This window comes from Anomalospiza imberbis, chromosome 26, assembly GCF_031753505.1.
Source record: "Anomalospiza imberbis isolate Cuckoo-Finch-1a 21T00152 chromosome 26, ASM3175350v1, whole genome shotgun sequence".
NCBI classification, from domain to species: Eukaryota; Metazoa; Chordata; class Aves; order Passeriformes; family Viduidae; genus Anomalospiza; species Anomalospiza imberbis.
In genome coordinates this window covers 1,786,901-1,811,527 of record NC_089706.1, presented here as the reverse complement: position 1 = coordinate 1,811,527, position 24,627 = coordinate 1,786,901, and the positions used below count along the sequence as shown (strand labels likewise).

The following is a 24,627-nucleotide window of genomic DNA, read 5'->3' as shown; positions in this document are numbered from 1 at the left end:
AAAAAAATTCCACATTTCCACAAGTGCCATGTGTGCCTTCTCAAGGTGACAATGCACATTTGCCTCCAGTGAAATCAACCAGAGCATTTACCAAAAACCCCCAAAATGCTTCCTAGAGAATCCATTTCCCTCCTTTACATCCTGAAGTGAGTCACCTAAATGTCAGATGTAGTCACAGGTCTCAAATTAACAGGAACTCCTTTTGTAACTTCTATTGTCCAGATCAGTTATCCGGGGTTTCATCAGGAAGCAGAAGAAAGACCAACGACCAGCAAGGGATGCCCCAGCCCACAGCAGATGAAGTTTGCCAGCGAAGAAGGTACAACCCCCACACAAACCCAGACGCACACTGAGGTCAGGAGGGAGATGAGGGAGAAAAATTTGTGTATCTCATGGCAGAGTTGGAAGACCATTATGCAAATACTTCTAAACACAGTCCAGCTCTTCCCAGCACACTCTGGGTAAGTGAGAGCCCAAACCATTCTTGTTCTGGCTGAACGGGAAGCTCTGACTTTAGTTTTCACCACTCTGCCTTTAACAGGGCAAATTTCCTAGGAAAGACCATTTCCTTCATGTTCTACAACTTCAAAACCCCCTCACTGCAAGAGCCAGGGCCCTGGAGCCATGAGTAGGAACTCAGATTGTGTAAAGAATCAACGTCACCGGCAAACCCCAGGCTGTAGAGCTTTGCTGCACATCTGACTAGGAAGGAAGTGCCACGAACAGTCTGTAATCTTGCTACAGCTGGAGAGAAAAAGTTCATTCTTGGGGATATAATCAGGTGGTAAATACAAGCAAATGGCAAAATGAAGCAGCTCTCAGCAGCTCTCAGAATCCAACCAAGAGGAGGATCAGCAGACAATTAACCAGGACATCTCCTGAACTGCGTGGGAAGTACGAAAGACTGGGAATGTGGAAATTGCTGTTTGCAGACAGAAATACACGCAAGTGATGGAAAAACAAACACGCTTCTACCCCAGGAATATGCAGCAGTGCCAGTTTGTAAAGCTTTTCAAAAGAGAACAACCAGCAGATTCCAGCATGATAGTTCACCTGAGGAAGGAGACGCTCCCATCAAAATCCAGAGACTGAGAAATTCAACATTTCCAAAAATACACTGAAACAGGGGGAAGGGGAGAAGCAGCACAGAAACATGAAGATGGTGTGAGCAGGTGCGCACGAAAAGGACACAGAGGAAAAGCAATGTATAGAAGGATCCCAAGCAGTCTCACCTCACAGGGATTAAGCTATTGTACTTAGCACTCTGCAGAAGGAAAACAGGATTTGCTGCCGATTACCTGTACAGACACATTTGCCAGAATTTGCCTCATCTTTGAGCTACCTGCACAAGGCTTTGTTTGAGGCACTGCCTGGCGAGCTCAGGAGGGGTTTAACCACACCCTGCCCCTCTGCTGGGACCACCCTGGGAGTCCCTTACCCTGTGCCACCTCACAGGAGATGCCAAAGGCAAAACAAACTTGCTTGCTTGAATTTGGGGGTTCCACAAGCATCCCCCTGTGTTAAAAGGAACTGCCAGTCACCCTCAGTGTGACATCAGAGCAGCTCATTTGTGCTTTTGGATGCAGAGACCCTGTGAAGTCACCGTGAGCTGGTTTGCAGGGAAGCCCTCTGGATCTCCACACAGTGGTTTCTGGAGCACCTAATTTAAAGCTAAGCAATTATGCAAACTGTGTCAGTTAAACACAGGATTTTGCTCAGCACAAGAGATTCCTCAGCATGTACAGCTCTGCACCACCTGCCACCCTGCACTGAACACCTGACACCCTGGAATGAGCTCCCCTGGCAATGCCATGACCATGGTCAGCTCCTCCCGACGCAAGGAATGTCACCACGGAAAAGCCCCAAATCTTTCCTTTTGGAATTGCCACTCTTCACTGCATTTCACCTACCCAAGATTCATTACTGAACATGAACATTTGAAGAAATTGAACCCCACTTGCATCTTTAAAGCAAGTGAGAGCTGCTTTAATGCAGATCTGTGCCGGTGACTCCACCTCCCCTGTCCCATGACATTTAGTCACCATGCAGAGTGTAAGGGTTTGATACCAGAAAACTTCAATTACTGCTGCAATGCAAATACCAAATTCCTGTATGACATTTTCAAGCCTAATTGTTCCCTCTATGCAACATTTTACATCATAAACATGCAAAAATAATTCTGCAGACAATTGCAGTTTTTCTGAGTTGTTTCAATGGAAGGATTACTCCCAGTATTTTTGGTGCCTTCCCGTCTAGCCTCCAAGTGGGATCATTGTCTTTATGAAAAGCTCAGCTGCAGCTTTGCAGACTCAGTTTCAGTTCTTCTAGAATGTTCCCCAGAAGTAACTGCTCACTTGCTGCTGGGAGCGCTGGCTCTTTACACAGACCAGTGTGTGACAACACAGGGCTGTGATTTTCCAAGCAAAGACCCTTCATGACAACTACTGGCATAAATTATCATTTGACTCGTGCCTCTAGAAGGGAAGTGAGATGTTTTGTGAAGTTAAACCCTTTGTGAAGACTGAGCTCTGTAAACCGAGGCACCTGTGCTGGGAACAAAGCGAGGATTAAGTGAATCTTTCATAAACCATCACACACAGGCTTTCAGACAGCTCTTTATTTCACCTCTGTGACTGAGTCACCACCAATGCAGGTACACTTCCAGGGACAGGAGGTGGATGCACAGCAATACAGGAGTCTCCCAGTGGGCACTGACAGTGGCCCCAGCCCACGCTGCCAGCCCCCATCCCCTCAAGGCCGCTCCTACCCCACACCTCGCTTATGTAAACTGAGCACAAACAGAGAACAAAGCATCCAGCACTTGTGTTTTATTCCATGCATGCTGTGCAAACATGGCGTGGCTGGGAGACCACCAGGAAGTTCAGGACCTTCTGGGAGCAGGCACTGGCAGGGCTGGTTCAGGTGCCCATGGGTGAGGAGGTGGCAGGGCTCAGGTACCTGACTGAGTTCCCTGATGTGCTGCTGGGCCAGGATAAACAACAGGCAACTCTGCTGGGCTGCAATGGAGCAAAGTTGGGCTAAAACCAGATTGTCTGGCACTTCCCACAGTCAGGAAGGACATGGATTTCATGGATGAGCTGACATGCAGCACCCAAAACACCAATCTCTCACTAGAGAGGCAAACCAGCTCACGCCAGCCCAGCCCAGGCTGCAGTGCTGTGGGAGCTCCAAGTCCAACCCTCTCCCACAGACTCTACATGGATGTAACCACACGGTGACCAGCCCAGTGTGAAGCCCAGACACCAGGATGGAAGGAGCTTCTCCTCCTCCATGGATGCAAACATTTTTGGGGCATCATCCTCATGCATGAAGACAGTTTTATGCCCAGTTTCCAGTAAAAGTATTTCTGTCTATAGTTTAGAGAGGTACTCCAAAAATCTGCAAATTGGAGGCCCTGGTTTGGGAGAAGCATGGCTTTAGAAGCAGTAACAACATTTAAGCTCAGAGAGGGGAAGCCAGTTAAAGGCTCCAAGGACACAGGATTGGTTTCCCCTTATGTACAGAAAGATGCCAAGTAGCTCAACTCCACACAGAACAGAGGGAGATGGGGAGCATAAACACAGCAGGAAAAAAGGAGCTCGGATTTTAAAGCTGTCAACTCCAAATATGTTTCTGTTTCACTGGGCTTTGAAGAGCAGCACAAGCAATGACCAGGACAGCCAGGCACCACTTGCTTTGGTGGGGATGATGCTCAGTGTCCTGTCTGGGCAAATCTTGGCAGAATCACAACCTCCAGGTGCAGTTTTCTGCATGACATAGAGAGAAGTGATTCCTCAATTCATCTGGGCAGCAGGTTTAGATACAGATCTGTGGATTTTATATAATTTTAAATTTTACATATTTTAAGTACAATCTAAGTGTCAGGATATGGCTATTCATTTCTGATCTTCTCAAACATGGAAACGTGTACATTTCTTTCCTCAGTTAAGCAATTAAACTCTAATTGCCAGGCACTGTAAGACTGGATCTTGGGCATTTAACGGAAAAGCCAGTCACAAGAGAGCAGCAGTGGCCGTGCAGGGTTGCTATGAGACAGGAGTAAATAGGAGAAAGCTGTATCTGCCTCAGATCTCTGGAGAATCCAGAGAAAGCGACTGCCAGAGAATAAAGTATCTGTGCATGGGGATTTCTGGGCATCCTATCCTGCACTTAGGCACATCTTTACATCTAAGAACATGCAAAAACTCCACTGGGAACAGCTTTAACAACAACATGCTTCAAGCAAAGCCCTGGTAGGTCCTGGCCTGCAGCCTCCCCACAGTGTGTGTGGAAGGTGGGCAGGGGGCCCCAGGGAGGTGGGTGCCATAGCAGGAATAAAGGGCACACAGCTTGTTCCAACCATGCCACAGGTTTCATCTTACAGGGAATTCTGTGTCTGGTTTTGTTTGTTTTTCCCTAGGACACCCAAACCACGCACTCTGCTGCTGTATAAAAGCATTTTGAATGTTTCCAGGTGTGAAATGCTGCTGTACTTGTCTAACCCAGCAGCAGATGGCACGTCGGTGTTGCCACAATCCTGACTCCAATGGGGAGCTCTAGAGGACAAGTCACACCTGCTCAGTGCACCAGAGGGAGAACTAATTCCGACAAGGTCTGGCAGCTTCGAGTATGTTTTACACCTGCAGATGCCAGAAACTGCTCGTTTTATCTCAAAGATTTCATGGTCTCATGCACTGCAAGACTGGGTGTCCCCAGTGTCTGTCAGCAGAGGAAGCCTCCACAGTCAGCTGAGAAATATTTAAGGGCTTATTTTACTTCTAAATACAGCACACAGGCTCTTCTCAACACTTTAACTAAACCTGAACCATCTCCTTCACTCACCAAATGGCCTGTCAAACATGACTGGGGATTCCCTCCCTCTCCCAGGTACGTGAAAGGAGACAAAAACATCAGAGATCCTACCCAAAGTAAATAAAATCCAGGAATTCTTGGAGTCTGTGCCACTGCCTAACCAACCCACAGTGCTCTCCTGTCTGCCCTAGAACCTGAAATAAAGCCTTTCACATCAATATTCAATCACAGGGCAGCAACTCCCAATGCAGTAGTTTTCCTTCTCCTCTGCAGCAGCAGAGTACAGGTCAGATCCCCTGGGGATGTAGAGAAGATGGGCCAGGTAGAGCTTTTCCCAACAGGAATTGGAGCTCCATCTGTTCCTCAGGTAATTCAATACTCCTGACATCACCTCTAATAACCCCTTTTCTGCTCCAGCAGCATCCCCAGCTGGGTACACCATGCACACAAAGGGAAAAAAACCAAACAAAACTGCATTTTCTTTTCCTAGAGGCCTGGTCAGGGAATGGGGGGAGTGTTCACCTGACCATCTCAAACCAGACCAGCTGTCTGGGATGTCCAACTCCCTCAAACTTGTTTACTACAGAACCAGTAGTGTACCAATAGGAATACTGGGTCTGTGGTAGAAAACGTCCTGCCCTGGGCAGGATGGGCAAGGCTGGAACAGGACTCAGATCTCCAGACCTACCAGAACAGCCTCCAAAGGATAAAATAATTTGTCTTTGTATGTCACAAACAGAAAGAACTGCAGTAGAGAGAAAAACCACCCAAACATCAAGTAGCTTTTCCATATCCCTCGCCCCCAGCCAAAAAAAGGACTATAAAGTTGTCCCTTCTGAAGCCAGCAAACAGAATGTCTGCTTTAATCTCAGACAATCCACCTCAAATCCACCCAAGAATATTCTGTAAATACAAAAAGAAACAAACAACCCCAAAACAAAACAACCCAAAACAAGGAAAAAGGGGAGGAAAGGTCACCTGCCCTACATTTGGGGTTAGATTGCAACTGCCCCTGTTTCCTCAGAGCATGGAGCTCTGGGTTACCAGCTAAAACCAGCTCACTTCAACCTTGTGACACCTCTCAGGTGGTGCTTCACTCTCCTGCTGGCTTCTCTCCCACAGCACAGCTGCTCCTTGCCAGGGGCTCTGGTTCCTCACACCCACGTTCTCTGAAGCCAGTCCCAGCCCGGCCCCTTGGGGAGCACCACGACCCCAGCACGCAGCCACTACAGCAGCAACTTCCAGCACTGCCACTTCAGGTGGTGTTTCACTGACAGGTCATCACTTCCCAGGCCATCCACTCCACTGTTATGAGCAGGGCCTGGCAGCAGGAGCCAGCCCAGAGATGGTGTCTCTGTTTGGGACCACTAAGGGGGGGCAGTCAGGCTCACCCCGCACATGCCGGCCATAAAAAATGCACAGCCCTGGGGCAAAGGTCACTAAAACAAGATCCACTGGCACAGGACAGGCAGGTCATCCAGGGAGGAACTAAAGTGCTGTGGGTGAACTAACATTAGGGCTTTATTAAGTCATTCAGCAACCAAGTGTTATTGTCCTACACAGCCTGCTCAAAGTACAGTAAAGCATTTTTAAAGGATTTAAAAAATCAAACTAGTTTGACATACGACAGTACACACCTACACATACTGCTGCATTAACAGGTGGATTCTGAATTGTAAATAATCCTGCAATTCATTTTTCACACACAAGCAAATAAAAACAGTCAAAATATCACTCAGACTCGTATAGCATCCACCAAGCAAGCTTTTGAGAGAGAGATTTAAAGTAAAGATAATTTGAAAGTCACCTACAATTATGAACAAGACAAGGACACAGACAGGAACGGTCCTTTGATTGACTGTTCCTGCAGGCAGCTTCTGAATCAAATGGTGTGCTCTGTAGTCTCCCCACACCAGCTAAAAAGAAGCTATCTGGTTAATCTGAAGTTTGAGGGTGTGGTTACTTGTTCTCTGTTCAAAATTATGTCAAACTCAGGACACACGTAGAGAGATATTTTGACTTATTTGCAACTGGAGCAGGCTCCAGCCACTTGCGGTTACAGCACCCAAACAAGGTTATATAAATTTTAAGAAGGACTTGAAGCAAAAACAAAAAGGTGGATCTGGTAGAGTCTATCAGAGGCAAAAAATATTTTAATATAACATGAGGACTTGGCAGAGTCAGACAGTCAAATTCAGAACCTTCCTTAGCAGGTCTGGCAGAAGCAGAAGGAAAGGGCTTTGCAGTTTGGAAGGAAGAGCAATTACACACCTGCCAGGCTCCTCCCCTACCCGTTCTCCTGCTCGCCCAGGGCACCTACCTTACTGTACGTCACTACCGACAAGTTGTTCGAGTGACTGCTGGGGGAGAGATTTACAGAGTTTTGTGACAGTCCATTCTGATCTTGTTCGATTTGGTCAGGAGCAGGCCCCCATGTGTTTTTGCTGATTGTGCCTAGCTCGGAACCCCCAGGGTCTTTTAGGTTGTTTTCATCTGGTTGCCTGTTCTTCTGTGGAGAGGCGAAGGGGTTAAAGTTTCCTTCTACCTTGCGATGCGGCTGCGTGTTGAACTCTGTTTCAAAGGATGACAGCTGCTGTGTGACACCCAGAAGTCCTCCAACTTCCACGCTGAGGATCACCCAGATGACATCTGTGGAAAGATACACATTTGGGTTGTCACTAGATGGGAGTTTATGAAGAAGGGTCAGAAGGAGCGAATGAATTCCATCCTTTACACTAGCAAGAAAAAGACTTAATGCTTAAAGCACATCTTTACAAAGCCTCAGCAGTACTGCTTCCAGTGCCCCCAGTTTAACAGGTCTGAGATCAGCAGTTTGAATTTTAGGAGCTGACTGAGGACAGTGAGATTCTACCTCGCTTAGGGAACTCCACACCCTACTATGGCCAGGACCCCCAGCACACACCACTAATCCTCCCTGTACACAACTCCCCTCACTGAAACCTGCACACACACCCCCACTGACCGCTGCGTACAGACACCACTGATCCTTGTATGCACACATATCACTGACCGCACTGCACAAGCACCACTGACCCCCCGGGCACACCCACACCCACCACTGACCCCCCATGACACACCCACACCCACCAGTGACCCCCCATGACACACCCACCCCCACCAGTGACCCCCCTGGGCACACCCACCCCCACCAGTGACCCCCCCTGGGCACACCCACGCCCACCACTGACCCCCCATGACACACCCACGCCCACCAGTGACACCCCCGGGCACACCCACCAGTGACCCCCCCATGACACACCCACCCCCACCAGTGACCCCCCTGGGCACAGCCACCAGTGACCCCCCATGACACACCCACACCCACCACTGACCCCCCTGGACACACCCACCCCCACCAGTGACCCCCCTGGGCACACCCACGCCCACCACTGACCCCCCATGACACACCCACGCCCACCAGTGACACCCCCGGGCACACCCACACCCACCAGTGACCCCCCTGGACACACCGACACTCTCCACTGACCCCCCATGACACACCCACGCCCACCAGTGACCCCCCTGGGCACACCCACCCCCACCAGTGACCCCCCTAGACACACCCACGCCCACCAGTGACCCCCCTGGACACACACACCACTGACCCCCCTGGGCACACCCACGCCCACCAGTGACCCCCCTGGACACACCCACGCCCACCAGTGACCCCCCTGGACACACCGACACCCACCAGTGACCCCCCTGGACACACCCACACCCACCAGTGACCCCCCTGGACGCACCGACACCCACCAGTGACCCCCCTGGACACACCCACCCCCACCAGTGACCCCCCTGGGCACACCCACCCCCACCAGTGACCCCCCTGGACACACCCACCCCCACCAGTGACCCCCCTGGGCACACCCACGCCCACCAGTGACCCCCCCTGGACACACCCACACCCTCCACTGACCCCCCTGGACACACCCACACCCACCAGTGACCCCCCTGGGCACACCCACGCCCACCAGTGACCCCCCTGGACACACCCACCCCCACCAGTGACCCCCCTGGGCACACCCACGCCCACCACTGACCCCCCTGGGCACACCCACGCCCACCAGTGACCCCCCATGACACACCCACGCCCACCAGTGACCCCCCTGGGCACACCCACCCCCACCACTGACCCCCCTGGGCACACCCACACCCACCAGTGACCCCCCTGGGCACACCCACGCCCACCAGTGACCCCCCACGCCCCAAAGGCGTCCCCCAAAGGCGGCCCTGCAGCGGCCCCGCAGCGCCCTCTGCCGCTCTCTCACGGCCTCGCGGCCCAGGTGCCACCCGGGGCTGGCATCACCGGGCCCCCGCCCCAAAACGGGACGGGCCCCGGGATCGCCGGGCCGGACCTCGGGGCAGCCCCCAGCAAAGCCACCAACTCGGCTGCGGGGCAGGAGTCCTTCGGACTCAGAGCTTGGGGCCAAAGGGGTTCAATCTTCAGGTGTTCTGGCAAAAGTGGCAACTTCTGGCAATGCAGGGACATCTCCCATTGTTCAGGGCTGGGAGCCCTCTGGAAACCCTTGGTTTTGTGAGCATATGGGACCAACAACACAAACTGGTCAGGCTGTCCCACCTGCATGGGGATATCCCTGCCCATCCCTCAGGGACACACCATGTCCCCTCCAAACAGCGAGGAGCTGCGTGGCAGTGCCAGCGCTGCCAGTAGCCCCCTCCTTCTGGGCACTGGTATTTTTGCCTCCATGTGCCAACACCTCTCACTCAAACCCTGAAACTTGGGATACTCCCAGCTGCCAACAGAGACACAAAGATGTTCTCAGCGTAAACTGAAGCTGGCAGAAAAGGGAGGGAAGGCTGCACTGAAGGCAGATGTTTGAGGCCCAGGCTGAAGCACCAGGCAAAATAGCCAAATGTGTTCTTTAAATAGAGAAATAACTCACAGGGGATGGACTAAATCACTACATTAAACCCTGGGCATTAACTTCTCACATGAGGTTTCCACTACTATTTCATGCTCATATGCTGTTCACAACGTTAAGCAAGGGAAAACTGGGAAAGAATCTCGACAAGGACCCATGGGGAAAGAGTCTCCGTGAGAGCTGTGCACATCCCTTTGTTTTCCAGAGTTTTATGTAACCTGTAATTTGTTCCAGTGCTTAGAAAACACTGACCAAGACAACAAAGCAGCTCCCTTGATGTTTTCCTCCACTCTGTGTTCTGTATTTAAGCCCTGGGCTGGCAGACCTCTGCCCTCTGCTCCATTTTGTGCCCGTGGTGTCCCTGCTGTCCCCGGTGGGGCCGAGGGCTGGGAAGGGGCTGCTCACCTCCGTAGTAGAGTCCCGTGGCAGTGCACATCCGCCACTGTCCCTGATACATTCCGGCGGTGCTGGGGCTGCACATCTGCACGCTGACATCAGCCATCTCCTGCGGCTCCAGGGACCTCACCATCACCATGTTCACGTGGCCAAACTGGTCTCCACCGACATACTTCAGGCAAACCCCCGGGGGCCACGCCTCTGTCCCTGGAATTAGACAGGAGAGGGAATTACTGACAGCGCACCAGGAGAAGCTTTGTCTGTTTGTGTAAGACTGGTTGACACATGCTTGTTAAAACAGTTGTGCAATTGTTGGATGGTCAAAGGAAACCAAGATACACAGGACACAGCAGCAGTGGATGCTGAGGAAGCCTGGTTTTCAGAGCAGGCTTATCTGGTGCATTTAGGGATCAGCAGAACAATTCCTGTTTGAGTAATCTTTATGTCTTTGTTACACAAAAAATTCTCAAAGTCACAGTGTAACAGCTTAAAAAAAAAAAAATAGAACTTAACCTATACACACCTCCCTTTCCCCAGGGCCAGAAGCAGAATCAAGGGCAAGGCTGTGTTGTGTGCCCCTATTTCTGCCTCCCTCCATGAAGCTCCTGAACCACGCCACATCAAATACCTGTTATTTATACAAAGTGTTGGCAACATGTCCTTTCAGGGATTCATTTCTTTCTAAGCCTGTTAGGAGTCTCAAATTTGAGCTGTAACTGAAGTGCTAGCACTATTTCCTAAACAGATTTATTTCTCTCCTTGCACCAACCTTTTTCTCAGGCTTGTGCAAAGGTGGCAAGAAGGGTTGCGAACACACAATTTATCTGTGGAGATCCATGTTTAGACTGCAGACACTGGGACTGACAGCGTGACCTGGCAATCAGAGAGACAGAAAACAGCTCCTGCATGCAGGCACTGCTGCCAAAGATAACAAGCGCTGGGGCAGACAGAAAGAAAAAGCGCTTCTGAGACTCATGAAAAATCAGCTTAGCACAATTTTCTTTTGCTTCTTCCCCAGTTACATCACATGACTAAGCCAAGGACTGAGAACACCTCCTGCTCAGCTGAGGCTGATGGAAATGGCTACAGAAAGCCTGAACCACCACGAAGCTTGGAACTGCTCCGTCTGGTCCGAGGCGAGCGCGCTGGAGGCTGCTCTGACCTCACGTTACCTCAAGGAGCATCCTTTGCAACAGCTTGTCTGCTAATTTAATCCCTGTGGATACTCCAGTGAAGACACGGCGAGGAATGGTTTTCTTGTCAGGTCCTTATTTTGGAATTCACAGCCTCTCAGAGACAGCAGGATGTGCACAAGTGCAGCGGGATGTTCAGCGTGGGGGATGAACCAGTACAGCTGGAAAGGTGCTGAGAGAGCAGGGCTCTGAAAGAGGAGATGGGTGTCTGGCTGACCTCAGCCTGGGGCATAGGGCACTTGAGCATGAAGCCTCATCTGCAGAGGTTGGCAGCCCAGCAACATGGTTTAGTTTAAATTATTTATGTGATTTTTATCAGGTTTAATGGCTTTAGGCTTGCAAGGTGCCTAGAACACTGCAACTGATAAGCCTCATAAAATGAAATTATGATTATGTCATTCTATTTCAGTACACTCATCTCTCAGGAGATGATAAATTGCAGAGTGTCCTGCAGAGCCAGCAGCAGCTGGGGGCAGAGTAGGGAGAGGAAGCCAGGCTGTTAAATCCCGCTGCTCTTTCAGCAATGGTTCTACTACACAAACTGCTCTTCTGGCAGACAAGGCAGCACTGTCCTGCAGGTACCAGAGCAGGGCATTGTTTTTTACTGACACATGTAAGAACCTGACTGAACCGAGCTCACAGCTCACTCGCCTCAAACTGACAATCTCTGAGCTCTGCCTGTCACAGTCATCAGACCTGAAACGCTCCAGTGACACATGCCTCAGGTATTTTGTGTTCTAGAACTGAAGTCATGTAATCAAGGACTCCTGTAGAGCTGTTAAAAACCTTGGCTCTACTTCAGTTATCTGCCTAACAAGTAGATATTATCTGGAAACACTACAGCCCTTTGATACTATACCTTAATTAAGCCAAAGAATGGTTTTCAAATGCTGCAGTCCTCCTCACACTGCAGAGTCATAACCAGCATGTGAAGCTGCACTTCAGCAACCCTTGGCAGCGTGGCTGTACCAAGCCCTGGCCTCCAGCACCACTGTTAGGGCACGGACCGATGGTCTGACAAGCCAGGTTCAAACCACACAGAAGCCAAAACATGTCGGCCTCGCCAGGAAATCCTAAATCAAGATGAACTCCTGCCCCACATTTTAGAAGGCCCAGGATTTCAGAAGGTGAAACATTCCAAGAACAATGAAACATTCCCTGAACTAGGATGCTAAATTAAGGCTGAATTTGCATCCAGGAAATGGCACATCAGAGGAACAAGGAAGGGAGGAGTCAGAAGGGCCCAAGATAGAGGTGTAGTCATAACACACACAAATTGAGATACTAAAGAGTGGAGAAACAAGACCTATCACACTTACATAGATTTGTAAGAGCTGTATTTGGGACAGTTATAAAAAAATTGCCAGTCAACTTTTCACAGTACTGGAGTTCAAGCAAGTTCCATGTGTCACCCTTTCATTGTACTTTCAAACAGAAGGAGGCAGAAAAAGGACCCTGAAATATTAAATCCTTCCTCTACAACACATTCTCTTAAACATGCTAATGAAATACGCTTAGGTTTTTAGTGTGGTTTTAGTGTGGATATTCTGCCAAAGTAGTGCAGCTATTCACAAGCAGAAATACTGAGAGAGCTGAACCTGACTCGTGATGACTCCCAGCATCACACCTCGGAGTGAGATTGTTCTCCCCCACACAAGTACAAGCAGGTCAATTAAATTCAGACACACAGTTTTAAATGTTCATGCAACATCCCATCACTGCACAGCTTGAGGACAAGGGATTCCTTCACATCCATGGATCTCATTTTCCTCTCTGACTGCATCCCACCAGGCCAAGCACTGGGAATGCACTTTGCCCAGCCCCACTTCCTGGATCCCAGTCACTGCTTTGACTTACTTCAAACTGGAATGTGGTCTCTCCAGCCCTGCATCCTCTCAGAACATGAAAAGGCAATTCTGCCCGAAGTGGACCTGCCACATGACCCTCGTGTCACTGCCTCATTTGTCTACAAGTTTCCTAGAGTATGTTTGTGTGGTGGCACTAGGAACAGGACTGGTGACCTGACCGAGCTGCACATCCCACCACAAAATGTTTGTGCCAACCCAAGAAGGGGAACTTGCACGGGCTGGCAGCACCTCAGGGTGGCTCCAGCCCAGGTGAGTGCACACAAGCTTCCTGCCTCAAGCCAGCATCCCTCCCATTGGATCCCAGCACCTGCTGCATGGGGTTTGCTGCAGCCCAAAAGCCTCACCTGTATTCTGTATCCTCCACGTTTTTGTAAACTGGGTATCAGGAGGGATGGACTCTCCTTCACCTATGGTGACATCTTCCACAAATGACATGGAGGGGACATTGATATTTGGACTCTCGAAATCATAGTAGGCTCCAATGGCAGCTTGTAGATTCCTGAAACGGAAAAAAGCACATTACAACCCAAAGTACAGGTGGGTCAGGCCCTTTGCACAGGTCATATGTTATCCTAAACAGTTCAGCAAAAATATCCAGACTGTAATAACTCTGCTGCTCTCGTGTTTTTTTAAAAGCTTTTACCTCTATCGCATATGGATTCTCCAAGATAACAGAACATAAAATACAGCACTTTTTCTTGCCAGGGACACTGGTTTAGATAACTTTTCTACTCTGCTTCCATTTTCCCTGGAAATCTTGGAAGTTAAAAGTTTTGGAGGCTTCTACTCCAACAGCTCTTTATGAAACTTGCTGAATAGTCCAGGAGATACCAAGAGAAGAGCTATGCCTCAGAAGGCAAACACTGGACAGTTTCTTCACACCAGCCTTGTTACCTCAGCTAATTTCAAAAGCACCAACCAAACCTCTCCATTTTATTTTGGCACACAAGGTCCAAAAGGAGCACAAGAGGAACAAAATACGAAGAATACTCTTCTGATAACTCTCAGGGCCAAAGGGCACCAGTAGCCACAGATAATAACTCCAGCCTTGCTGGAGTTTTTGAAAGACACCATCAGGTACAAACTGTTTATTCATCAAAAAAGTGCCTGTTCAGCTCTGGGTAGTCACAACTTGCAGGAACTTACAAATCACCTGAGCCACAAGTTTTCACTGAATAAAGATAAATGACAGTGCAAGCCTGTGATATATTAAGGACATTCAGAAAGCCACAATGCTATTGATTCCTGAGCCATGGTGTAGCTACAACTCATGATAATTAATGTGAGAAGAAGAACAGGCAGGAAGAGGATTCACGAGCCTTAGCTCAGTTCCATGATATACTATTAAGTCATTATGTAAGTGTTTGGCAAGTCATGTAATTCCTCTGTTTATACATGTCTGAGAGGTTATGGCCCTGATTTACATCTTGTGAGTGGGTGCTGTGAGAATGGAGATGAGTAAAATCTCCCCAAACCCGATGGGCATAACAACTCTGCTTTTTTTTATTCATGACTGCAGAAATCTGTGTTGCTTTTTTGAGCGGGATAGAAAAAAAAAAAAACCCAAACCAAGACTTCAGGAACTGGGAACCACCACCTAAAACCAAAGCCCTGCAGAAGCTGCTCTGTGTGGGCACAGTGACATATTGAGGGGCTGGGTAGTTGTGGGGTGTCATGTGTCCGAGTCAGACAGCCAAGGTGAAAGCAAGAGAAACATTTGCAGCGTGACCCTGAGCAAGAGCAAACACGGGGCTTTGTGGGGCTGCTTGCCAGCTGGAAAGAGGCTTGAAACAGTGAGTAAAGAAACTGCCTCCTGTTCAATTCCTACAGTGTTCATGGCAAAAAACATTCAAATCAGACATTCTGGATAAAATCTGAACTGCATGGGAGCAGTGTCATGTTCTCCTCGCAGAAAACTCGGGGAACCCAAAGGGAAACAGCAGAGGGTAGAGCCTCACCGGGGCACTGGGAGAGGACTCAAAGAGCCCCATCGGTTTTGCAATCAATCCATCCATCACAGCACCAGCAGCCAGCAGATAATCGCTGTGTGAGTCACAGGAGTTCCTGACATTCTGCTAAGGAGGCACTGGAGGAATGTCCTGCACAACATGGCCACGGGGATCGATCAGCAAATCACAGCCAGACCTTTGCCATCCCTGCCGAGCGGACTTTGGCCCAACACAGGAGCCACCGGTCCCGTGCCGTGGCCAGAACTCTGAATTCCAGAGCAGAAACCATTATTCAGCCTGAGGCGTTTTCTACTTAGGAGTGTCAGGGCTCTATTTAATCCCGCCAGCTCAGTCAAATGCTGCAGGAAGGGGCCATGTCATATTAGCCAGTAAACAGAGACAAATGCTCAGTTTTACGTCACCAGCCGCCTGTTGCTTATACACTGCACAAGATTTACATAACTCACACCAGGGCTGTGCCAAGAGACTCCTGCTCGCTCACCCAGCTAACACCATGAGCTGGAGCTTAGTTTGCACTAGGATTTCTTCCTGTAGTACAGCAATCCAAGGCAAAAGGTATTGTAGGAGATACAAAAGACAGCAATGCAGCTCTTTCTCTTCCTAATCCACTACTACATAAGTACATTTTCAGATGGACCACAACACCTTGTGAGCAATCGTTCTGGAATCAGTGGTACTGACATTTTATTGACACTGAGAGGAAAAAATAAAAGCTCTGAGGGGCAGATTTCTACTGCAACTCTTTGCAAGGCAGCCTGGCCGTGTTTGTTTGCTGGGCTGCAAACAGGCCTCAGAAGGTAGTGGGCTATTTGTGCACATAGGCCTGGGGCCAGCACTCCCATCCCGGGGTCATATTTCAGTGTGCTTTGCCATTGGGAAACAACAACACTCCTCTGCAGCATCGAGTTAAAAACTAACTACAGAACAACGCATGCTGGAAACAGATTTGCCCCGTTTGTGATCAAATAGTCCCAAAGTCACCTCCCCGCTCCCACTGTATGATCTGTGTGACGGGGGATGTTTGGGGTGAGCCCTTCTTTGTGTTTCAACGCCTCTCAGACTTCCTAGTAGAGAACTAAAAAGAAGCTTCCAGAAACTGAAGAGAAATTCACAGTGGCAAAAGCCAAAGTCAGGATGACAAAGCAAATCTGCCTTGAGTTCATGTTCTTTGACACAGACAACCCCAGGAGACAGGGACAGAGCGGGGTGGCTGCGCTCTGTGCCAGAGGCACCCCCAGCTCACACCTCGCACAACCACTGGCTCTGTCCCAGTCCTCCCCCCGAGACACAGTGCTCCCCTCCTCCCTGGCCCAAAACCCCGGAGATCAGCTGCAGAGCAGCACTCTGGGGAAAATGCCACTTGCAGAGGTGAACTCTCTGCGCTCTGGTGATGTGCAGGCAGCTGAACCCAAGCAGCACCCCCGGCACTCGCCCTTCTGCCACAGGCACAGCATCAGTGCAGCGCACAACCAAGGGTGACCCTAATGACAGAGATGCATTAGGGCAAACACACTCAAAGCCTTGAAATTAGTCTATTTTAAAATACATATTGGGTGGTTTTTTTTTTTTTTAGGTCTTTGCCCAGCTGTAACTACATAGCCCCAGCTGCAGACACTGCAGGGACAGACACAAGGGTCAGCCCTCAGAGGGTCCAGTTATCATCTAAAGGCTTCTGCTTACACATCCCTGCCTGCTTGATTTCACTTCTCAGTGTGACTCACACCACACTACTTACTACCCTCTGCTCTCTGTCATACGAGATAAATTACTATTATAAACCAAACAACTCTGCAAATCCAGCCAGTGTAATCGACATGACTGAGCTCTCCTAATTACAGGGGTGGCCATACAGCTCTTTCTTCACAGGGCCCTCCAGGTCTCAGGCCCTCCTTACCTTCCCAAAATTAAGCAATTCTTCCATTTTTAGAGCAGTCCTGGACCGCAGCAGTTTGTAGCCCTGCCACACTTACAGAGCAGGTCTGACAGGATCCAAGTCCCAGGAAAAGCCTGCAGTCACAAGTCACCCCAGTGATGGGGTGAGCCCAGGACTCAGCACCGTGCTCAATTTTAGCCCTAAGAGCCAGATTCCAGAAAGAGAGAGGGGAGTAGGAAGTAAGTACAGGTTGTAGCTCCGTATTATCAACCAAATCCACTCCAACTCTGGGTATCCCTCTCCAAGGGCATCCCATAACTCTTGTGTGTCAAGTGCTTTTCCCACACAACACCAAAGTGTTCCTTTCCAGATCAATCCTTCTGCTCTGCTGTTTCATTTCAAGCCTCAGGAGCTAAATTACAATATTCAAGTTAAAACCTTCTCTGCTAATAGCTCTGATGACATCCCTTAACAACTCTTAAGTGATAGCTAAGAGGTGGTTCCTCTTGAGCCCTTCTTTCCCTTCCCTGTTTTTTACAGACAGCCTTTTGTTATGTTAAACCAATATATTTAGCCATTAATTAATTAAAGTAATTCAGTGTTCAAAATTAAGAGAAACTCTTCCAAATCAGTTCACAAACTCGAGGCCTCCTTACACAACCTCCCTGTCCTGCAAACAACCAACAGCATATGGGTAAATGGAAATTGTCTTTTAATTAATTGTATCAGATTTTCTTAGGAGACTGAAGACACTGAAGCACAGAAGCTGCTGAGGCCTCGAGCAAAGCAGAGCACGGGCCCAAAACCCTTCTGCTTCTCAGAATACGGAGAATTCTTTCAGCATAGAGAAGTTCAGTATATTGGAAGAAAAGCAGTACAAGCAGGTGCTTCAAACATACAAGACAAGGGACATTAGAATTTGAACTATGAATGTTACAGGAATCTGCAAGCCTTCATATATTGTCAAATTACTTGATGAGAGAGCCAAAGAAAAAGATGTAATTTTTTTAAAGAACAGATTTTTGGGGGGTAAAAATTCAAATCAAATCACAGCTTAGGCTCAAAATCCAGCCTGCAAGTTTCCCTCTCTCTGGCTCCTGCCCATGCTCACAGCACAGCACCCACCATGGCCCGCTCCTGGGGAGCACTGCAGGGCTCTGCTTCTCCCGAGCTGTTGGAGAACACAACAGACAGAATGCTCCCTGCAATGGCACCTTCCATTTGGAATTCCAGATGGGAGGCAGCCCTCAGGCCATGCGGAGACAGCCAGCAATATTTCTTATGTAGCAAACGGACTTGGTCATTGGAAGGAAGCTGCCAAGGTGTGTCCCCGTGGAGGGCGAGAGGAGCCAGGCAGGTGCCCTCAGCACTCACAGGGTGCAGAGTTTTGTCATGAGCCAAGCAACTCGGGTAACATCTCCTGGAAATACTCAATGTAGATGCTGGGCAGTGCAAAACAATAAAATCTCCAGCACAGAACGTATGATGTAGGACACCTCGGACTCCTTCTGTAACTCAAGTCTCCACCTTCACAGAGCTCCTCTCGCTCTCCAAATGCAGTCTGTAACCAGGCACCACTGCACCCCATAAGGTGTCTATTGTTAAAAACCAAAAATAAACAGTGCAGCAGATGGACAGGTACTCATTCCCAAATAATGGAACTTCTCTACGTGACACAGGGGGGGAGAGACTAAAAATGCATATGGGAGACATCCAAGTGAGGCAATCCGTTTCATCTCTGTTTTCACAATCTAGTTGGATGTTCCTCACCCCAGCTCTTGGGGACCTGGACTGTTGATAATCCAGGCTGGGACATCTCCAACAGTTTCTATCGCTCCTGAAGCAGGAGATGCCTCACTCCAAGCCTTGGAGAAGGCCGAAGGGGGTGGGGGAAGAGGCATGCACATCATGCTGCAGGGAAGCATTTCTACCTGGAGCTTTCAATTCAAACGTTCAATAGGGATGACACATGGCAATTAAGTGCAAAGTCTCAAGATGTTTTGAAGGGCTGGAATTTTAATCAGTGAATATCTCTCAGCAGACAGAATTTCAGAAAGCAAAATTTCTGTGTCAGTTTTCTTTGTTCTTGACCCCTCTTATACTAAAGTTACACTAAATTCTATGTATGAAGTTGGGAAACTATATTAGAAGATATTTGATGATGGAAAAGGATCACTGAGGGAAGCTGAAAGCTTTAAGCTGAATTTACACAGCTGGCTGGGGGGCAAGATCTGACTAATTTAAGGCTTATGTGTTTTTTCACATGAAGACACAGAAAACATTTCATTGTCTTAGTTGAAAGCAGCAGTTCCACATACAAGTGGGGTGTTCTAGGAAGAAGACAGAAACCTGCGGTGACAGAAGCAATCCTGTGTCTGCAGGGGCAGCATGAGGAGAGAAACTGAGAACCCACAGGAGAGGCACAGTGTCCTCAGAGCACCAAACCATCAAAGGAACTCACTTTCCCTGAGCAGCTTTAATGTGCACAGAAACACCAACAGCAGCTGCTGAAACCTTCCCGAGATACCTGCACAGGGCTGAGCACATCACCTGAGCACAGCAAAAGCACCCGAGCACAGCAAAGCACCCGAGCACAACCCCTTGCCAACAGCAGCACCACAAGAATGGTGCTACAAGCAGGAGCCCCCACATCCCCAGCAGCTGAGCCCTCCCAAAGCAGTTGGTCCCAGCAGCTTTAAGAGGGGGGTAAAATATCCCGAGAATGTCCCAGCAGGAGCTGCCACTGAAAACAGGCAACAGCTCTTCCCAGTGGAAAGTCATTGAGAGCTGCCAGTACACAGGAGATTCTCTAACTGCCAATTCCTCAGTACAAACTATGTTACCAATTTATAATTGTCTGACGAAAGTGAAAGGGGATTAAGCTACAGAAACTGTCTGAGAACAAGTTGGGGCATGTAAGGCAGAGTCCAGCTGGACCAAAATGATATTGTACCCAATTCTGCTAAAGTTACCTGAGTATGCTCTCATGCCACAGGCACCAAATTTTTCAATGCTTTGTACCTTGGAGCACAATTATAGTATGTTACACAGTTATAAATACAATTTCTTTAGAGTCTAAATTTCATTCAAAATAATCAGGTCAAACATTTGAGTTGCTCTGGAGAAGAGGTGTGGGTTTGGGATTTTTTTTTTTATGCACTAGATAAAAGCTTCTAAGAAAATATTTTTAAATTGTTTCATTCTGTAATGTTGCTATTTTTAGTAGCATTAGGAGACAGCTGCGGACACAGGCAGCAGTCTGGGATGGTTCACAGGCACTAAGAGACATCCACTGTGTTTCAAGTGAACCACAACAGACCAAACAGTTTAAAACCTCTTTTCCCTTCTCAACCCAAGGGTGTAAATGACCCTGCAACTGCCACAGAGCTCCCCAGACTGTCCTGACATCCTGGTGACAGCACCTCAGCAACCACTAGATCTGCTTCTGGGGTGCCACTTCTGCCTGTGGGGACAGCGTGTCACCAAGTGGGTTAGAGTAAGATGGACATCAAGTCCAAAGCCTCAGCTTCCTTCTTCCCTACTAAAGCTTATCAACACCCCATCAATGTTTTGAGGCAACCCTTCTCACCAGATTTGGCCCAGCAGGTCACCATAAACAAATATTAACCTGACCAGAGTCACACCAAGACACAGACTGCTCGACAAACGTGTACTGAGTCACAGAAAGAACACGGGACTCTGGTCTCTGTCACCTGATAAGGATGACGGGAACTCCCTCCCGCTGCTGTCCCTGCCCCATGGATGCTGGGTGAGGAATGAAAACCCACAGGCATCCCCAAGGAAGGATGATTTCTTTGCAGAATCAGGTCTCAGTTTCCTGCCTCCTCCTTGACATGAGGATTCCCCACCAAAGGGAAGGGGTGTCAAAACTGAGCTCGAGGTCTATACAGAGCAGTGGGGAAGTTTTCCTCACATTTGTCAGAACGTGGATTCAATTTGAAGAGCAGCCCAAACATCTGTTCTCAGAGGACACCTGCATGGTGCAGGTGTCTGCAAACACCTGAGGTTAAAATCAGGAGCAGTGCTGGTGTAAGCCACTTTGGAAACAAATCCCATGTGAGTGAATCCCCTTGACCCAGTCTGTTCTGTTAAATTCTGAGTGTCCTGACTTACACAAATATACCTCAAGTATTCCTCTGAGTAGCACCTACACTTTGTATAAGTCATGTGAAAAGCAATTAAACTCCTATTAGCTAAATCATGTCTTTACACTCCCAATTAAGTACATCCACTTCTGGGCAATACAGGTGTTCCACTGGATATAAAGAATTTGAACAGCCCACCCACAGGGATGGAAATGTGAATCTATAAGGCAATTGTAGCACAGAGCTGCCTCATACCTGACATGAGAGAACAAGGTTTTATTGCAGATTTCTGCAGTATTTTCAGAGATAAATTTATCTTCATGCAAAACATCACCTAGGGAGTACTAGTTAAACAATGACACAGCTACAAATTCTCCTAAATAGATGAAAAAAACACAAGGGTCTCTCTAGAAGAGATCTGACAACCTTACAAATAATGACCTTTTTCACCTAAAGATGGATCCAAAAAAGCTTTGTTACAAGAATGCCTTTTTTCCCACCCACACAATGGAAACCATCATTACCTGACACACTTCAATTAAATATCACACCTACTGCTCTGATAAAAATTCAGCTTTCTAAACAAGAGCTAAAAAGAGAATGTAAAGAAATATTACATGTAAATTACTGAAATATATATTAGTTCTTCCAAACTGGGAATCTCTGAGCCAGCTACACTAAAATATGGATTTTAAATCCACCACCATTAGCTACTTCAAACCAATTCATTTTCTCATAGAATTAAAGCAGGTCCATGCCTGTCACCCACAAAGCTGGCACACAGTCCAATTAAAAGAAAATAATTCCTTTTTCTTGTCCCAATACAATTTCCACACCAGCTTTAGAGGAATCCAATGACTTTTATGGAGTTCCAGGAGCTCCCTGTGAAGAAGAGCCTAGGCCAAAGGGGTTCAGACCCGCTCCTGCCCATCTCACAGATCAGTGTGGAGCTGCAGGCAACACGTGGGACTTCACTGCACCACAAAAAACCCTCCTGTGAGCCCCCTCCCTCCCACCTGTGGTGGGGCCCAGCGTCTGGAGGGGAGGGAGCAGAGCCAAGGTAACCCAGGGGGATTTGATCCAGTAGCAAAATGCCCTCCCCACTCCACCGCACAGGGTTTCCTCCCGAGGAAGAAACGTTTTCTGCACCAAAACAGTTCCTTTTTGGTTCTGCTTTTTGAACAAAGAAGTTCACTTTTGGTTTTAGGCCGAAAGTGAAAGCTCAGCCTCTCCCTCTGTAGCCTCTCTGAATGGAAAATAAATAACTAAATGGTAAAGCAGGCTGGTGCGTGCTGCTGCTGGGGACTGTACAGCCAGGATCTCGGGAATCGGATTTATGCAGCAAGAAGGCAAGAAGTCAGCACAGAAAACAGACATAACTCTAGGAAAGTGTTTAATAAATACCAGGGAAAGACAAAGGGTTTAACCTGTATTTCCTGCAGATCAAGGAACAGCCTCCGAAACTTTGGATGCATATGTTCAACTCAAAGCATTTTTGCAGCAGTTAATAAAGCCAGCTGGCAGTTCCTTAGCAGTGCCCAAGCCTGACAGAGGTCTGAAGGGGCACTGAGCATTCCTGGGAACTGGAGAAGTGGACACAGACTTTTAGAGGCTACTTACAGGTATTCCTCCTTAGTCAGCCACTAATTTTTCCCCCTAAATTGGCCAAACAAGCTATTTAAAAACAATTCCTTTATTCCAGCAGTATTGCTAATTCACTGTAAGTCCTCTGACCACAATTACTAATGATGCTGTTGGAAATGGTCTTTCAAAGCATATTAAGCTCTGAGTGTCCCCTACAGTACATGAAAGACACAAAGTGGGGAAGGAACTGCAGGTCTGGAGATGACAGTTATTGCCAAAGAGCAGCCTTCACACCTGGGAACAAGTTCTAGTGAAACTATTTATTTCTTTGTTAATCACCTCACACGTGGGACAGACATTGCTACAGAGAACCTGGGATACCCAACACGTGCCCTTCTGTCACCCCACCTGAGTTCCCTCACCATTTCCTGCAGGTGAACACCAATCCTGATGCAGAAGGAAGGGATCATCCCTGAAAGAACGTTCCACGACTTTAACACTCGGAGAAGTGATCTGATAGTCTCATCAAGACAAATTATTTGCAGGACGTGCTGGTGCCAGAAGGTTCTGACCCTAATCCCAGGCCACACAAGGCAAACCTGGTAGGGCACCTGAATCACCTGGGCAGTGTGGGTTGCACAGGGCCCCTCAACGACACGAGAAAAGCGCTTCCAGAACAGGAACACGTGTCCTGATTGTCCCTGCTGAGGGACAGCAGGGTCAGTGCAGGGTCAGCCCAGCAGGGCCAACGACCCCGTGGCCATCTAGGAAGGGGTGGGAGCTGGGCAGTGGGACAGGCACGGGGCACGGCTGGCAACGGGGCACTCCAGCACAAGGAACAGCAGCGAGCTGGGGGACAAGGAGCAGCCCCTGCCAGGCTGAGAATGGGCACTCACACGGGCTCTGAGCCCTCCGAGCAGACCCAGCCCGCGTTTGTTTGCACACACATCTCACCACCCCAACAGTCACATGTCCATCCAGCCACAAGACTTACCAAACTTCATAAAAAAAAAGTGAAAACCGATGTTTTCAGAACCAAACTATTGGAAAGTTTTCCTACATGTTAGGAAATTAAGGCTATTTCAAAGGCTTCAGATCTTCTTCAGTTATAACTAACATTTGAAAAAGCCCTCGGTTCTGAGGCTGGATTTGAAATGCTGTTATTTCAACCAAGAATTCAATACTCCTGAATGAAAAAGAGCTGCTTCAGCACAAACCAGGAACACTCTGGCTACACAGAGCATCTTCAGGAGTAACTTTCAGCGAACTCTGCTCCCTGCTCTCCCCAGGATTACAGTGCAGTGTCAGTTTTAGTCATATCACCAACACATGGATGAGGTGGGAAAGCATCTTCTGCTGGGAACCAACCGTTTCTTCCAAGCAAACTCCTGAACTCCTCGAGACTTTCTTTCCCATTGTGTCAGCTTACAAAGCACAAGGAATTACTTGCTATTCCCCTACTCCTTCTGCAGATGCTTATTTGCCACTAAAATTCGATATGGAGTTGTAGGAGGAAGGAAAACCAAAACCAAAAAGCCGACAAAGTTGTCTTCCCACTGTTTATAAGCTCGACAATTCCACACAAGTTTTCCCCCAACTGTTGATATCCTGACCTCCCCCTCGATTTCAGTTTCCAAAGCTGAGGTTTCTGGGTTTGATGGTCTACCTCTAAGCAGAGCTTAGCTAAGCGATCTCTGTTCACCGTGTCTGAAACACACAGCACTCGTTTGCTGTCCTGCAGCCCCCACCCTGCAGAGCTTTCAGGTCAACACGCTTTGGAGATGGGCTGAGACGTGCAAGGGCTCAAAAGGAGCCAAAACGCACGACTAAGAGAGCAGCTGCTCCACAACATCCTTTTCACAGTCCCTGGGCTCACTGCACCAGAACACTCCTAGCTGCTGTTTTTCACCCTTGGACTGAA

The 24,627-nt window shown here is 48.5% G+C and overlaps 1 protein-coding gene across 1 annotated transcript in view; it reads right to left on the bottom strand.

Moving 5' to 3' along the window:
* Nucleotides 1–24,627, bottom strand: part of ILRUN (inflammation and lipid regulator with UBA-like and NBR1-like domains) — a 60,896-nt gene that overhangs the window by 760 nt on the left and 35,509 nt on the right. Inside the window, exons 3-5 of the mRNA XM_068173348.1 lie at nucleotides 13,518–13,672; nucleotides 10,122–10,319; nucleotides 7,133–7,461 (exon numbers count right to left, since the gene is read on the bottom strand). Of these exons, the coding sequence (XP_068029449.1) occupies nucleotides 7,133–7,461; nucleotides 10,122–10,319; nucleotides 13,518–13,672 (682 nt within the window). The remainder of the gene's footprint in view (nucleotides 1–7,132; nucleotides 7,462–10,121; nucleotides 10,320–13,517; nucleotides 13,673–24,627) is intronic.